The sequence below is a fragment of the Desmodus rotundus genome, chromosome 1, assembly GCF_022682495.2.
Source record: "Desmodus rotundus isolate HL8 chromosome 1, HLdesRot8A.1, whole genome shotgun sequence".
Classification (NCBI taxonomy): Eukaryota; Metazoa; Chordata; class Mammalia; order Chiroptera; family Phyllostomidae; genus Desmodus; species Desmodus rotundus.
In genome coordinates, this window is record NC_071387.1 from 103752157 (window position 1) to 103768629 (window position 16473).

Sequence of the window (16473 nt, forward strand, 5' to 3'; positions counted from 1 at the left end):
TCCACCTGCCCTACCCTTCTAACCTCAGATATCCCTTATCCCCTGATCCTGTTCTTTCTTTGATTTTTTCTATAACACTCACCACTTTCTATATTCTGTACAATTTAATTTTTCTTATCTTTAGTTTTTATTATCTGTACCCCTGCCTTAGATGGTAAGCTCTGTGATCTTAAGGATCTTTGTCTTTCTCCATGGCTATAGCCCTAGGGACCAGAACAGTGCCTGAAGTGTAATCAACACTAACCAAAAATAGTGTAAGTGCTTCAACAAGTAGGTGACTCAAAGCGCTGCTGATAGAGACGATAAATAACAACATTTCTATAGATCCTTTCATTCTCATATTACTGAAGATTGAGACTATGTAGCTGCCTGTGTTTGGAAGTAAGAGTAACATCAAAGCCACTCTGACACTGTCGCAAGCTAACCCCAGTTTGGATAATTACTTTTAATACCAAGAAGTCCTTCCTTCAGTCTAACTGGAGTTTTTGTTGTTCTAAGGTGCAGCAACTCCCTTAGAAGATCTTCCTTAGGCTAAATGCCTGGCTTTTTGACAGCCTTAGGAAATTATTACAATAAGGAATTAGGAAAGAGAGAAAAGACAACAATTTCCTGTTTTCATTTAAATAGCTGGCAAATTTGAGTGAAGGAAAAGTTACAAATACTGTTCTGTGGATTGAATTAAAATATGAGCTGTTACCTTCCGCCTAAGAAAGTATCATTGGGAGGTGGCATTGTCATTGCAGGTTTTCCAGCACTCTCTCTGCCCCCCACAGGGTATGTACAGCCACTCAATTACGGGTTCTTGTGGCTGAAAGGCAGGAGGGCGGCCCTTGCATGTGCATGCAACATATATTCCCCAGTGATACTGAGTGCCCAAGGATTCTCTGCAGGCAAAGAAGGCTGTTTTCCCCCACTTCTCCCATTTATTGATGTAGATGAATTGTTTTGGAGCTAGTAGCATTGGCTTTTCCTCGGTTTTGTTTGAGATGAAATTCAGATTTCATCTTAGATACTGCTTAAAAGTCTGGCCGAGTTTTGTCATTGAGTGAGCAACAGTGGCAACTCTGGTGCCACCGTTTCATCTGGGTCATCAAGTGTTCTGTTCCTGACTGACGTGCACAAACAGTCACCCCATAAAATCTTTCCTGCCCACCACGTAAGCAGGTGCTTTGTGGACAGGTGCGCACTTGTCTCTGTGTGTAACCCTGCTTGTGTGGGGATGTTGGGATGCGGCTGTCGGAGGATGGGGTCTAGCCCCAAAGCGTTGTGACATGCATGCAGAAGGTCTGGATCCCATCGCCTCACTTTGCAGGCTCCCGAGGAGCCTGACTGTGAAGACTGAGCCATCAGGCCAAATGGGTCTATAGGAATCCAATCAACACCGAGCACTTCCAGCTGTGGGGAGAAAACACCCTGGAAAACCGGAGTTGGCTCAGGGAGCTGAGAGCAGTTATTGGTTCCTCACATAATGTATTTGTTTTTCATCAAACCATTCAGATAAGGTCTTATTAAAGTGCCATGTATTATGTATCGTGTTTCTTATGAAAATGAGCTGAAGGGAAAATTCTGTCCTCTTTTGGGGGCATTCTCAGGCTCTGGCAATGCCAGTGAGAAAAAAAAATGAAGGAAAGTGGGGTGAACCCCTGTCAGCGCAGCAGTGTTGGAGGCAAAAGGAAGGAGTGGGGGAGGGAGAGTCAGGACCGGGCAGGCAGGATCTTTGACCCTTCATTCCATCTGTATTTTGCAGAGTGGCTTTTCTTTTGATTTTATGAATTGCAAAATTTAGAAAAAATAAAAGACAGGCAGAAAGTAAGAAAAAAACATAAGACAGAAAAGAGGGGAACATTTTGTCTGTGAGTCAGACCTTACCTGATGAATATGATCTCTCAGGTAATATACACAGCAACAGTTTTTCAAACTAACCACTGCTACACCCCCTCCAAAAAATACATAAAATACCAGCCTGCACTCCCCTGATCGCCCATATCAATTCACTTGGGCTTAAACATGCTCCTGAATTCCCTCTAAACTGACGGGATGTGTGAGTCACGGGGTGTTGGAGGGTGAGCAGAAGAAAGAAACAGCCTGGTCGGGGCCTAGTGTTTGGCATAGGGACGACTTTATAGTTATTGATGGTGTTTCAAAACAGAACAACAAAAAATGGAGCTGTGGTATCATTAATTTGCTTTTCTGCAGAAAGCATTTTGATTAGCCAGCAAAGAGAACTGTGTCTTGCGAGCTAATGGCTCAGTTCAGAAGCTGTCATTTGGCCAAGAGTGTCCCTGTGAGCCCCACGGAGAGGGAGAGGTCGGGGCTATCCCGGTGGCCAGTCCTGGGTCCTACCGAAGTGCTCCTTCCCGAGGGTGCTCCAGCACTTTCAGAGTGTGCCTGTCTTACAGGACACTGGCAAGCCTGAAGCTAGGTGTCTTGCAGGGGACCCAAACAATCAAAAAAGATGCTGTTCAGACAGCTCTTGCTCTGGAAAAGAAAAAGAAAATCCAGTCACTGGGTCACAATCTGTATCACACAGTATAGCAGTATCCCTGGTCCCAAATTAACCACTGCTAAGAGCGTGCTTTTTTTTTTTTTCTGTGAGGACCAAGGATGTGTTAGAGTCTTAAATTTTTCTTTTGATTTGCAGATCACATCCCATTTTATTGCATAAAGACTAACAAAATCTACTAATGAATAATTATTACTTCATAAAATAAAAGGGAGGGGGGAGACCTTTCTGCAAGAGCAGAATGCTAATTTGGCCAAGGAGGGCTGGTGAGGCAGGGAAAAAATAAAATAAATAAACCATTGTCATTTGCCCACTGTAGCCCACAGAGTAATCTCTTATCAGACATGGACTTCCCCACCCTGTGGATTTATAATTTGAAAAGAGTGGAGATTCTAAGCTGGAAGAAGCCCCCCCTTGCATCCACCAGGGGCTGGCGTTACTTAGTCCAACAGGCTTCATTTCCACGCCAGCCAGGGCGGTTTCTCCCACTCAGCGGCTCAGGGATTGTTGGTGTGCCGGCTGCTTCCTGCCCAGCCGAGGCAAGGCGCCCAGGGAAAGCTGCGCCCCAATCGCCTGGGGGTGCATCACCGCCTCTGCAGCCCTTCCAGAGGGGGGGGGTCCCCGAAATTGCCCTGCCTCTGGTGCCTGCAGCCCCTGCTCTGCCTGCCCCCAGCCTCTAGAGTGGTCCCAGCACTTTGGGAGGGGGAATCCCGTTTTCCTGTTTATTTGTCAACGAGTCGGGAAAACGAACTGAACCGCCACCCAAATCTAAGACTCTGGGTCCCAGCTGGACAATCGCATGAATTGTCCAGCTTTCCTGGATGCTGGCGATGTAGGGCGCTCGCTTGCTCGCTGCCTCGCCCGCCCCGCGGAGATTTTTAGCAGACACAATTTGAATTTTGGTGAGTCGTTTAAAAAAAAAAAGGCAAAGGGGAGGGAAAAAGACACACACGCGCGCACACACACACACACACACACACTCCCAACCCTTCCCTGGACCCATTTGACAAATGAGGAGGCACACAGCATCAGATCAGCACCAACTGGAGTGAGCCTCAGTGTGAGTCAAATCTCTCTCTCTCTCTCTCTCTCTGTCTCTCTCTGTCTCTCTCTCTCTCTCCTTTCCCCCTCCCTCTCTCTCGCCCTTAGCTCTATCCACCCCCCACCCCCCCGCGACTCAGCACCTACTGGAGGGCAGCCACCCCCTCTACCTTTCATAGAAGTTGCCTTTGCTTGTTCTTTTATACTCGCGGGGGGCAGGGGGCGGCGGGGGCACCTGCCACTTTGAGGGGCATCAGAAAGCAGGGCCCAACAACCACACACACACAAAGATATAGCCACGAAGGAAGCAAAATAGTTTCCTGACCTTCTCAAGTGTCTTAGTTGGAGGCAGATGAACGCTGGGTTCTAGCAAACCCAAAGGAAAGAAGGAAAGCAAGGGAGGAGGGACTCGCGCGGTGCGGTGGGTTGGGGGAGGGGAGAGAGAGAGAGAGAGAGAGAGAGAGAGAGAGAGAGAGAGAGAGAGAAGGAAGAAGAGAGCTGCAGCCGCCGGGGTTTGACTTAGATAATCAGCAAAATTAAAAAGAAAAAAAAATTGTAACGTCCAGGCAAAGAACGGCGTGATTGCATGAGAGCGTCCCCACTCGTGCTCGGCGGGCGCCAGAGAAACAAAATGCAGCATCCTCTGACGGGGGCCACCTGCGTGGCGCTCCCCAACGTGGGCATGTGTCCCCAGCTCTCGTGTGCCTTGACTTTTATGTACTTACAGCAGGTAAGGCGCGCGCTTCCCTTCGGTGGCTGCTCCCCAGGCTCACGGACTCAGTCCCCGTGTCGCCGGGCTGCGCTTCGGTACCTTGGAGGGGTTTGGGAGGGGGCTGGTGCTTTTGGACAGGCGGGCTGCATCGGAGCCCCTCATTTTCCGTGGGCCCCAGATACCCCGTGCCCAGCTGTTTGTGCCCCTCTGTGCATACTTGGAAAACTGTTTCCAACCTTGGGTAACAGGAGTTGAAATTGCAAACTGCCTTCTCCTTACTCGCATCTTTCTGGTGCCAGAGCGTCGGTGGTGACCTGAGTCTCCCCCTCTGATGCTAAGAGTTTGCATCTTTCTGAAGGCATTTGGTGCTTGGAGTTTCAATTCAGTGACTTTAATAGGGAGTGAAAAAACATATGTGTGTGTGTGTGTGCTCGGTATTTTTGTTTTCTTAAGTTTGTCTAGGTGGTGCTATCTTCAGTTGCTTTTGGAATCAGAGACTTGGGGTTTCTGGAGGGAGGCAGCCCCAGAATCCGCCTCCAAACTCCCTGGCAATGCTGTGATGAAGGCGAGCTGTTTAGGATGCTGTCTTTGTTACTATGTGTAAAGGCTTTTAAAATTTTTTCTTCCTCCACTCTCCCTAAATGGTATTGCTGTGAGATTTTGTGTTTATTTTCCATTCTGTGTACGTTTCAGAATCTTTCATTGCGTTTCTTTCTTTCTCTGGGTGTTTCCCGTGGACCTACTCTGTCTTTCTTCCCTTCTTCACTAGTAGAGCTGCTGCCTAAGTTGGTTTCTGGGTTTGGGGAACAGCTCAATATGGCCTTGCGAGGGAGGGGGTGACAAGCCCAGCTTTCTCTCACTGGGCAGGGGCTGTGGATGCGACTGGCAGAGATAGAAGAAGTATTTCGTCGTACAGACGGGAATCCTTTTCCCTGTCCCATCCTGCTATGGGAAGAGTTAACAGTGATTGCAGTCATTTCATCTGTTTTTTTGATGGACTCCCTTCCAGAGTGCCATTTGTTAACTATGTGTGGTTGTGGTCTACTGAAGTTCCTTGACAAGTGTCCAGACAGGGGGCTTCTTCTCCAAAGACTCTCAATGTCAGTCTGTTGTAGGAATATATGTATTATAAAATGTCAGGATTCTGTTTTGAACATTTGGGTAATTTGCGATCAAGTTGGTTGCCTCCAGAAAATAATTTTTAGGCATATTTTCTATTGCAAGTCTTTTTGAGAACAGCCTTTTTATATAGTTTTAATATCTTGGGAAGAAATTGGTTTATCCTTTTAAATATTATTTTATTCCATTTCTCATTAAATAAATCGTGCCAGGAAACATTTCATCTGCTTCTTCCATTTCTGTGTCTTTGCTGTGTGTGTGTGTTTAACACCAGTTACCATATCCTAATGAACATTTCTACAGATGCTCAGCCTTCGTTGAGTTTAATCTAATTGTTAATATGAGTTGATCTTTTGCCTCCTACATTCACTTCTTTCATAGTATTTATTAATCAATTTGAACAGCATTGCCTAACAAGTAGAATGCTCTAGCCATTCAGTGTTCTCACAGTCTCTTTGTGCATTATTCTTTTTTCATAAATTGGTCTTTCTTCCTTCTGGATTGTTAAATTGGTTTGCCCATGTCGGCACAACTTAGAAAGGAGGAGAGTGACTTTGAGTGGGAGGTTATTCTTGCCATGAAAAGGACAAGTGTATAGGATAAACACAGGGGTTCTCAGCATCTGTCTGGCAGTCTCTTCCCGGGGGGAAGAAGACTCCTGCTCTGGAAAGGGGAAGCTCAGAGGGAATGTTGACAGCCATAGCAAATATTCAGAAGTCACTAAAACAGCATCATGGTCCCATATGAAGACAGACAGAGGCGGTAACTGAAACGTGCTATGGCATCCACCTCCCTCTCGAACGAGCATGTAATGCTTTGAGTGGAACTGGTGGTAAGCTGATGCTGTGACACAGTGTCAGAATGTGGGGGTGTGTGTGTGAATGCATGTATGCTTTCTGAGGTTCCCTAAATGCCTGAAGTACGGTGCAAGCAGACATTTGGTTTTGCCTGCCTCATTGAGGATCAGGTTTTCTACCTGCACCTCCCACCCTTCCTAAAGGCGCACTTTCAGGATTGGAGAGCCATACCTTCAGGTCATCCCTTCTAGTCATTGCTGTCATCACAGTTTGTACAGAAGTCCCATGTCGTAGCTTTTGTTTAGCAGCCCAGACAATTGGCTGGTTAAGGCTGAGAAACAGTTCACTTCAATTACCACAACCACTTACTGATACAATCTATACATCTTCTATCTATACATGGCCACTGTGTTTTCTATCTACTAGGAATCTTTAGCTATTATTATATCTCCATTTAATTGTGATGATCTGTACTCATAGGGTAGGTTGATAAAATGGATGAATCAAGCTGCATCTATGATAAATGACATCTGTATTGAAAACCTTTTATTGTATTATTATTTATGAATAAATATATTTCAGGGATGTTTGTCATCCAGATCACCAATTACATAAGAGAATAGTTAAGACCAGCTATCTTATTTTGGAGCCTTTATTGTTTTGTTTTATAAAATTGCAAACTCTCATTAGGGGCCACAGAATCTTCAGTGAAATATAATTTCCTGGAATGAAGTTTCATATGGTGCTTATTTCTCATCCAATATCAAAGGAAAACTACTTCATCATTTGCTTTCTTTGCCTCACTCCTGACATCCAACCTTTCTTCCTAAAGTCTCCCGGATTTGTTCCTAAGACAACTCATAAAAAATAAAAATCAATTGGGATACCTCAGCATCCAAGTCTCCTCTGAATGACCACATGAAAACAATATAACCCTTTTGCCACAAAGAACTTATTTATTCAGCCCAACTTGGGTGTTTAAGTTGTTTAGGATAATCCATTTCATTTATTTATATCCCAGTAACTCTACCTTAGGTAGGCATTTTACTATAGTTATATATATACATATTTTTTTATTTTCTCTTTGTTCTTTAACATTGGAGATGTTACTACAGTTTGGAATTGCAAGGTGGTATGGTGTTGCATAGTCCTTTTGGTACCACGGTACCAAGTGCAGTGATGTACACGTATGTGTACACACACACCTATATCTCTCTAGTATGTAGCATGTGTCTGGTAGAGCATTCTCAGAGGGGACAGGTGAGCATTGGAGCAGCCGGCTTTAATCTTGCTGTCCTGAGAAAGTCTCTGCTTCAGCTTCCATTCTTAATACACTGCAGAGGTTTTATTGTGTCTTGGCTGGTGAATCTTTTTCACAGGTGAACTTCAAACTCACACATGTACCCAATACAGAATCTCCCCAGAGTTCCAAAGTGAGTACCCATGTAAACATTTTTGTTTTGAGGGAAAATTCTGAATACAAATTTCAAATTTGAGGCTTTGCAATGAGTGGATTCAAAAGAGAATATGTTTTGTTTTCCTCATAGAGAAAAATAGAAAACAACCACACACATACAACACAAAAATTAAAGATGCAGGATACACATTCTAAGTCACAGGGAGCACAGCAAGGAGCATCCATCACGTGGAAAGCATGGTGAGGCTACGGACAGAGCAGATGAGGTTTGTTCTGCAATGCACACATCTCGCTGGGCTGCCCCCAGAGCTACGCTCACACTGACTTCCAACCCCCTGAAAAGGCATAAGGAGCACATGGACTTAGTCTTCCCTGTTCCTAAACCCCTATCCGGGTCTCCCAGTGCACTTCTCAGAAAGCTTCTCATCTGTCTGATCCTGTTCACCCAGAACATTTTTATCAGCCTGAATTTAAAAACAAGTGAAATGCTTAAAATCCACATTAAACAGTGGGGGAAAGAGGCCTCCAAAGTGGGCCATGCCACTGTCGATATCTGAAGATTGGTAATTTTTCCATCTTAATGATGATCCATGTGGTTTGTTTTAAATAGTGAAGTGGTTTGTACAAAGGGTAATTCCTGGTAAATGAAGCCATTGCTCACTGTGGACATCTTCAGATCGAAAGCAATTGAACTGAAACCTGCATATCAACCCTTTCTGTCTTTAATTAGAAAGCGGTGCTCAGTACAGAGTCACTGGGAAGATGGGCTCTCGCACGAAGGTTGTAGGAGGGGGATCACCCGCTGCCCCTGCCACGGTTATAAATTTGGGAACGTTCGGTAGGCCATAACAATCATGGCTGCGTAGACAAGTTCAATTCTCATTCCAGTTACTTACCTTGTGCTGCTCAGCCTGATGATTTATAGGGTACCAAATGGCATTTTATCACCTTCTTTCTTCTTGGCTTAATCTCATGTTGATTTATTAGATTGTGCTGTGGATTGGGGGTAGTCAATAGTGTCAATAATGCAGAAAAGAATTAGAATAGATTATCTTCATGTCTGAATGGTTTAAGGAATGTGGATGGCTGGAATAAGCACATTCCTAGGCCTGGGTGACTGTCTCGTACAACACGGTCCCCTCGGTTTCTTCGTGGGGAGATCCCGTTATGAACTGGTTAATTACCCAATCATCCGGGTTGCTCTAATTTTTCCGATTCAGGGGAGAAAGCATGACATGCTGGGCTCTTGGCCAGATAAGGCCCCTATCTCGGATGGGCTGGGGTTCCCCGTTTCTCCCCTTTCAGGAACCTGTGGAAGGGGGTGGGTGTTGCCTGCAGGGTCACTTGGCATGCCTGTGCCTTAGGATTATTTCATTGTAAACATCTGTTAGTCCACGGACCGAGTCCTGCACCAGTCAGCAGCTCTACCTGCCATTTCGGGTGGTTTCTGTGTCAGAACGTACAACGGCCGCTCCTGCCTCTGCCCAGTGCAGACAGCCCATGTTATTAGTGCTCACGCGCCATCTGTTTTCCTTACAGCTGGCCCTTGAGTAATTGTCCAGTAGCTGATGGACTGAGGGTAGACAATCTTTTTTAGGGTTTTCTGATTCATTTAACCAGGCTCTCTGCCCCAAGAGAAAAAACATAATGCTTGTTTATTCATATTGGCCGGGTAAAAACAGTGTAGTTTGTCAGGCAAATAATAGTCTTCTGGAAGAGAAAGAGATTGCAGCATTGTAAACAAAATCAGGTTGGTGCATCTGAGCCTAAGGGGGCTGGGAGATGTGGGAGATGTCATCCTGCGAATGAGGCAGAGCTGACGAAGTGTGGGCGTAATTGCCCCATCTGCAGAGACCTTCCTAATGGACGGGAGAGGTGTCCCAGTGTGCTGTTTAATTCAATTAAGAAAAGCCAACAAAGTTCCATTCATCAGTAAAGTTTCCTATTTCCGGGAGCTGCTCAAGAGAACTTTGCAGGGCTGAGTCTTGGCCTGTGGCTGTCTGCATGATGTGGCTTGTCCCATTGAGAGGGGCTGTGTCAAATAAGGTCAGCTCTCAGGCACAATAGCTCAGGAGGGCCCTGGCCTTGGCCTTTCAACCAGGCTGAGTGCAAGCGAGCTGGGGAAATGAGCAGCGAACCTGCAGGCTGCTCCCACGGAGAGAAACTGTTGCAGAGGAGGCTTTCTGAAGGATTCCCCAAATGGAACCCCAGGTGGGGGTTAGGAAAAAGCTTCTATGGTTGGGACTTTCTGGCAAATGAAAACATTTGGGAAAAAGGGATCTTGATGCTATTTCTACTCCTGGCCTACTGTGGCCCTGATTGATTGGTCCTGGCTGAAAAAGAGCAGAAGGACTGCTTTCCCATTGCCCAGGTTCTCACTCCTGACCCCTCTCTGAATTTGCATTTCTTGTTTGTTAAGCAGCAGACAGTTCACAGAGCACATTTGGGCTTTCTAGAACCTTAGGACCAAGGGGAGGCAGTGATTGCCACCCGTTTTATAGACTTATATGACAACATATTCACTCATTCATTTTTTCTTTCACTTGGCCATACAAAAAAGTTGTTTCCAGTCATTAAGAATATTGCACCAAATCAATTAGGAAAGGTCCTTGCCACCGTGGAGCCGACATTCCAGTAAAAGAAGAACAGATGATGCGAGTGTGAATTGAGAAGGTACTTTCAGATTTGAGAGAGTGCTGTTCAGGCAATAAACAGAGTGATGGGATGAAGGATTAGTGCACTGTTGTTGGTTGTTGGGATTTATCTGACAGGTGGATCAGTGAGGGTCTCACTAAGGAGGTGATGGTCTTTGTGACCTGAGGAAGAGGGAGGATTAGGCATGTGAAGTGTTGAGAAAGGTGTTTGAAGAACGAGGAAGAGAAGTTCACCTGCCTCAGCTGCAAAAGAGAGTGCAAGAGGCCAAGAGCATAAGGACACAGTAAGTGGTAGAATTGGGTCACGTGTCAAGTGGTAGTCTCTGCAGTAGTTTCTGTAATCCTCTATGTTGGAAACGTGAAAAGATGGAAATGAATGCTCCTTGATCAAACGAGAGAAGGCCACTCCTGAGTTCTGGAGAAACTCAGGGGCTTTTGGAAATAGGTTTCAGGATCAGAGGTAGAGAGAGGGTTTTAATGGGAGCCTTAAGAAAGACATTAATGTGGAACATCAAGAGTCTGGGTGATACCTCCTTTTAAAACCTCATCAAGGTACTTCAACAATGGGCTGTTACTTTGAAAGCAATGAATGGGGTCTACTGATTCTGAAATTTCAGACATTGAAGCATCCCCTTTCTAATTACTATTTTTTACTAATTCACTCATCATCGCAGTTGATATCTATTTAATAGTTTTAGAATCAACTTATATTTTGGATTTAAAAGAAGATTTGCTCAAAACAAAGTAGTCACAGAATCACAGCTCTGATGTTTTTTCTAATATACATTCAAATAAATACTCATTCACGTATTCATTCATTCATTCTGTGTTTATTGAACTATTAGGTGCCAGATGCTCTTCCAGACTTTCTCAGTAAACAATGGCCTCCGTCCTCATGGAGGGTCTATTGAATTGTTCATCCTTGTGCCGTCTTGTGAGACATCAGTGTAGTACCACACCTTGGAATACATCGACTGGGTCCATTAAATTTCTTAGGAATCCCTGTTCATGTCTGGCATGGAATCGTTTATTTCTCCCCTGACCCATTTTGCAAAGAGCAAGACTAGTTATCTGCTTTGCATCACCTTTCTCCCCTCTGGCAGAGCAGCAGTCAGAGTACACAGCGAAGGAAAACAGGCATATATTTGACATCTACAGCGTGCAGGGGCTTTGAGAAAATGGGGCTGGGGTGGCGGGGTGCAGTGCTGTGGTTTCTAACACTGGACCAGGCTCTAGGTGAGGAGCAGTCTCTCACCATTTTGCTTCGTGTTCTTTATGTTGTGTTTAAACACACACAGAATCGAAATTAGGAATTGGAGCCAGACTGGAAAGCATTCAGAAGGTTAGTGTGTGTTCCCAGAGAGATGTAATGACTTTTTTTCCTCCATTGCAGCAATGGAACAAAGTACAGGCAGCCGTAAGATTTAAGTGCCTCAGATTTCCCAGTCCTGATGAGTAAATGCACAAAAGGTTTCGTCTTAATGAGACTTTTCTTTTTTGGCATTTGATGTTTGCCCAGGCTTCACCTCGAGGACTAGATCCCCCTTATCAAAGCAACAGCAAATATCTCACTCTTCTCTGTGGTCGTTCTGATTGCTATTGCTCTGCCTGAATCCAGGCATGGGGCGAGCTTTTCTCTTGTGCAAGGTTGAGAGCTGGGAGACTTCCCCCTTCCCCATAAGTCTTTCCTTAACAGTGAATAATATTGATATCTAAAAATGGAATGAGCAGGGAGGCCCACACTTTGCAGTATTCAACTGTCCATCTCCAGGATCTTCAAGATTCATGTGAAAAGCCTGTGTCATTTTAGAACCAGGTGGTATCAGCTTCCCCCACCCCTAAAGCGTAGTTTAAGAAAGTATTGCTATCTCTGGAGTCCTATGTAGGACAGAAGTCACGAACTAAAGGCTGAATCTGAACTGTCATTTGATTAGCTGACCCAACTAGATCGAGCAAGTGGCTTTACTTGATTCAGAGCTTTAATTGCTTCTTCAGGAAAATGGGGTTAAGAACAACCATTTTATAACTGTTCTTTATAAGATTTGTACAATCCAGATGGAAACACTTAACAGTGCCTGGGACACAGTGAGCAGCCAATAGACTTTTATTAAAGAAGTGAAAGAATGAATGAAAGAATGAATGAGCAAATACTTGTGTTAAAGAAAAGCCGCACCTGCTTACTGAAGCTGAACATGATTTTTTATTTCTCCCAAATCAATGTGATATGTGCTCCAGGGTCTGCCAAGGACACAGACCCAAGGCACATGGGCATCTCTCCCAGGTTCCTTGGTTTCTTCTACCTCTTCTATGTTTCCCTCCTACCAACTGTCAGTTCTGCTGGCGGTGTTGGTTGTAATGTGGCTGCACATCTCAATTAATGCTCTGTGACAGGAGGAGGGAAAATAAAAATTGTCTTGCTCTTGTCAGTAGCAAAGTTATTTACGTTCAAAAGCTGACAGAATCACACTGCAGGGGCTTCATTTATTTCTATTCAGAATGTCATTATTCTGTGATACAGGGGACTGGGCCACACGTTGAAGTTTATTCCCACAAACTTGAACGTGGCAGGTGCCTGCTAATGTGTGGATTGTCACCTGGGAGAGTCCAGGGAATTTTTCTGGGGTCTGGTGGTGCTTAGGTACTTGGCATTGATGCCTGGGCAAGTGCCCCAGTCTGAGGATGGGCTGTCCGACTGACACGTGCGTTTTCAGATCCTTGTTCTGTCCTGTGAGAGGGAGCATGTGTCCCGCTGCCACCTGACCACTTGTCCTCTTTATCCTGAAGCAAAAGAATGAGGGGTGGCCCTCCTAGTTTCACATCTCTCTTCATCTGGGCCACTTCTGAATTTCTGGAAACACAGAAGCCCTCCTGCAAATGAGTTTGCTTTGAATCCATGTATGGTCTCTACTTAAATTGGCTGACAGATGCTCTCATCCAAATAATCTGCACAAAACTATGGAATTTTTTTTTGCTTCCTTGCTTTCTTTCTCCCCTCACCCCCTCTTTTTTTCTGTTTGCAATGAACAGTTAAAATAGGGGAGTGGAGAAATTCCTTCTTCAAGGTGCAATGGCATAACTTTCCACTGGGGGTCTCCATTCAGAGCATGTGACTCAGGATTCTTGAGAACTCTTTCTTTTTCTTTTCTTCTTTTTTTTTTTTAGCCTCCTTTTGGTTCCATTCAAAAAGTGAGTCTGTTCTGTGAGCAGTAGGAGATGCCGCTTGTAAGATCCCGTAGGTAGCCTGAGAATCCAGCCAGCCTCAGCAACGATGATGATAATAATAAAATAATTAAAATAATGAAATAATCAATAACTTTTATGGAGTGCTATGTGACAAGCACACTACGAAGCACTTTCACATGGATTACCTCATTTAATCCCCCACAAAAGGTCTCCAGGGAGTTGAGAGGACTCGTTTCGCTTTCCTGGATGCTGATCTGAGTCAGGAAGGTGGAAGAGACGATATGGAAAACCAGACCGCGGCACTCCAGAACCCACACTCTACCACCCCATTCAGACTGCTGGTTCTGCAAGATTCACCCAGGCCCCTGCCAGCCCATCATTATGGAAAAACAGCTCCTCTCAACCTAGAGTCCTCATTTCTCTTTTCTTTCAAAGGCAAAACTTGTCAGAAAGGGAGTCAGTGGGGAGAGCTTTCAACTTTGAAGCTTTCTCGTGATTTTATTTTTAAGTCATTATGATTACTGTTGAATAAATTACAACACAGTGTGAGGCTGTCAGACTTGGGGAGGGTGGGGAAGAGAAAGAGAGCAAGGCTGATGGGAAGCATGTCTGCTCCGAGGATGATGGAGTGCATTTCTCCGCAGCCAATTCCAATCCCCAAATCCCCATTGTGCTGAGGAGCTCTCCAACTAACACAGGAAATGCAGTCACTGCCGGGCACCGTATTAATGATTTATACACCCTGCACCACTGCTTTTGTTCACTTGCGGGGGCTGGTCATGTTCATAAAGGAATTTCTGGGAGCGGGGCCCCGGATTGCCATGCTGGTTTGCTCAATGCAGTGCAGGCTGCTCCATAAATCAAGAGAATTTAGTGTTTTACAGCCTTCCTGAGCTTCTGAGATCCTGAATGCGTTTACACGTGTGCATGCATGTGTGTGTGTGTTTAATCAGATTCACCCAGGGCCATTAAAGAGTGAATGAAGGAGGGGATGTGGTCTGTCTTAGGTGGGTCAGGGTTGATTGTTCCACGGTGGCATCACGGCCCTATTTGTTCCCCATTTGGTGTTTATGCTTTACGGTATTGTCTGGGAAAATGGGTTCGCACCATCGCATTAACATAAAGAGATGCAGATCACATTAGGATCCCCCTTCCCTCCAAATCATCAAAAACGACAGACAAGGGAGATGGGTGAGTGTACTGTAGGCAGCATCACCGTTCCCTACAAGTCACTGGGAACATCATGTGGCCTTTTAAACAATGGGATTTTGGAGGCTTTTAAAAACATTCAAGTGTTTACTGAAAAAGAATTCTGTGAATTCTACGAATTATTTTCATTTTGAAAATGAATGAGGACATTTATTTTCTGAATTGAGAATTCTGGATCTAGGAAAATTTCTCCTGCACAGGAAGCCATAGAAAGCTGATTTTTAACTTCAGCTTTTCTTTTTCCTAATCAGAAGAGGAAAAATGATATAATCAAACAATATATTTGGAACCCTCAGTTACTTTTTCAAGATATCAACAGAAAAAAGCCCTGTTTTCCTTTTCCTTTTTTTGATTACACTTGCATTCTCTTAATTATGTCATGCGTTCCATTTTGTGTGGTTATATTTCTTCCACTATAGAACTGAAAACTAATGATCTCTGAGTAGGAGTTTGAGGGGGAAAAACAAAATAATCAGAAAATTAGAATGATACTTTAAATATCCTGTCCAGCAGGATTGTTTTTGAATAAGGTGAAATCTTCATTTTAGGAAATATGCCTGACAAAGATTTGTAAGGTTTTTAGGAAATAAACACCTCAATTTAGTAGAATTCCTAAAAATACATGAACGGATGAAGGCAAAGAAAAGTGAATAAAGCCCCAACCTTCTCCCACTCAAACCAGGGCTTGAATTTCTTTTATAAATGTGAAAGTTCGGGCTAACTGGTTTTTATGAACGCTTTTGCTTGTGAGAAAATTAAGAAGATTCTTTGAAGCTATCCAGGGTCATAGTCAGTGGTTATGAAATTGAAACAAATCCTCCATTGAAAAGACTAGGCTTTTTTTCAGCTTTGTCTTCCTGAGAAGTGGAGGGCAAAATGTACACAATTACATAAGTAAATAATGGTTATTACGAACATTTTTCATTGTGGGAAATATGATACAACATCTTGGACTGAGAAAGCAGGTGTCCAGCAAACGCAGTTTCCATTCATACTGTACTGATTTTTGTGTTTGCATTTGTCCTCTATGATATGAATGCGCAAGTGTCTCATTGTCTTTAATTATGTCTACGAGGCACAAAACAGCAGTCAACATCTGCTCTGTTGTTTACTTGGTTCACATATAGCTTTGATGGGTTATTAAACAATCTATTTTTCAAACCGAAAACAGAGAAACCAGCCGAACCCATAATATGGCATTTTGTAAAGACCCATTATGCAATTAGTGCTTGGGATTTGTGCAAAGCCGGCGACTCACCCAAATAAACATCCCTTTATTCTGATAGTGTTTCTTGACTTTGTGAAAATATCAATTTCCCACAAAATAAAATCACATTTCCTCCTTAATCATGTAGCATGCCAAGAAGATGATATGTTAATATGAGGGATGGATCCTTCACTTTTTATATCAGAAAAAGAGCAACTCTCTCTTGAAAATAATGATGTCTTTAATTCAAGCCAACAATTATTATATTACATAAGACAACTGTCGGCTTACACGTAAGATAGATTTTGGGAGTTTATCTGATACTATCAGAGAGTAGAAATGCCATATTTTTAACTATTTGTAGAACATCCCTAATACTTTATGATCCATTTATGAAAGACTTATCAAGTCGTCTATAGCAAAGCATGTGACATCCATAATGATTAAATCAGACCTCATCCTCTCATGTAAGTAATTGATTAATAATGAATTCACTCACTTATCCATTCAACAAATATTCATTTAGTCTCTGCTCTGCCTCCAAAATTGGGTTAGTCACTGAGGATATATAGGCAAGGAAACCAACTTCATTTTCCTTCATGGACCTTTCGAGTTTGTGGAGATGACAGGT

At 43.8% G+C, this 16473-nt stretch overlaps 1 protein-coding gene across 10 annotated transcripts in view; it reads left to right on the forward strand.

Annotated features, from left to right (window-relative positions):
- RBFOX1 (RNA binding fox-1 homolog 1) overlaps positions 1-16473 on the forward strand; it is a 2121844-nt gene that overhangs the window by 1749576 nt on the left and 355795 nt on the right. For 9 of the 10 annotated variants that reach the window (XM_053929061.2, XM_053929098.2, XM_053929078.2 and 6 more), the window contains exon 1: positions 4097-4274. The exons of the other annotated variant lie outside the window; for it this stretch is intronic. In XM_053929061.2, the coding sequence (XP_053785036.1) occupies positions 4131-4274 (144 nt within the window). In that variant the 5' untranslated portion in view covers positions 4097-4130. Of the gene's footprint in view, positions 1-4096; positions 4275-16473 lie in introns of those variants that run through there. 10 annotated transcript variants of the gene reach the window in all.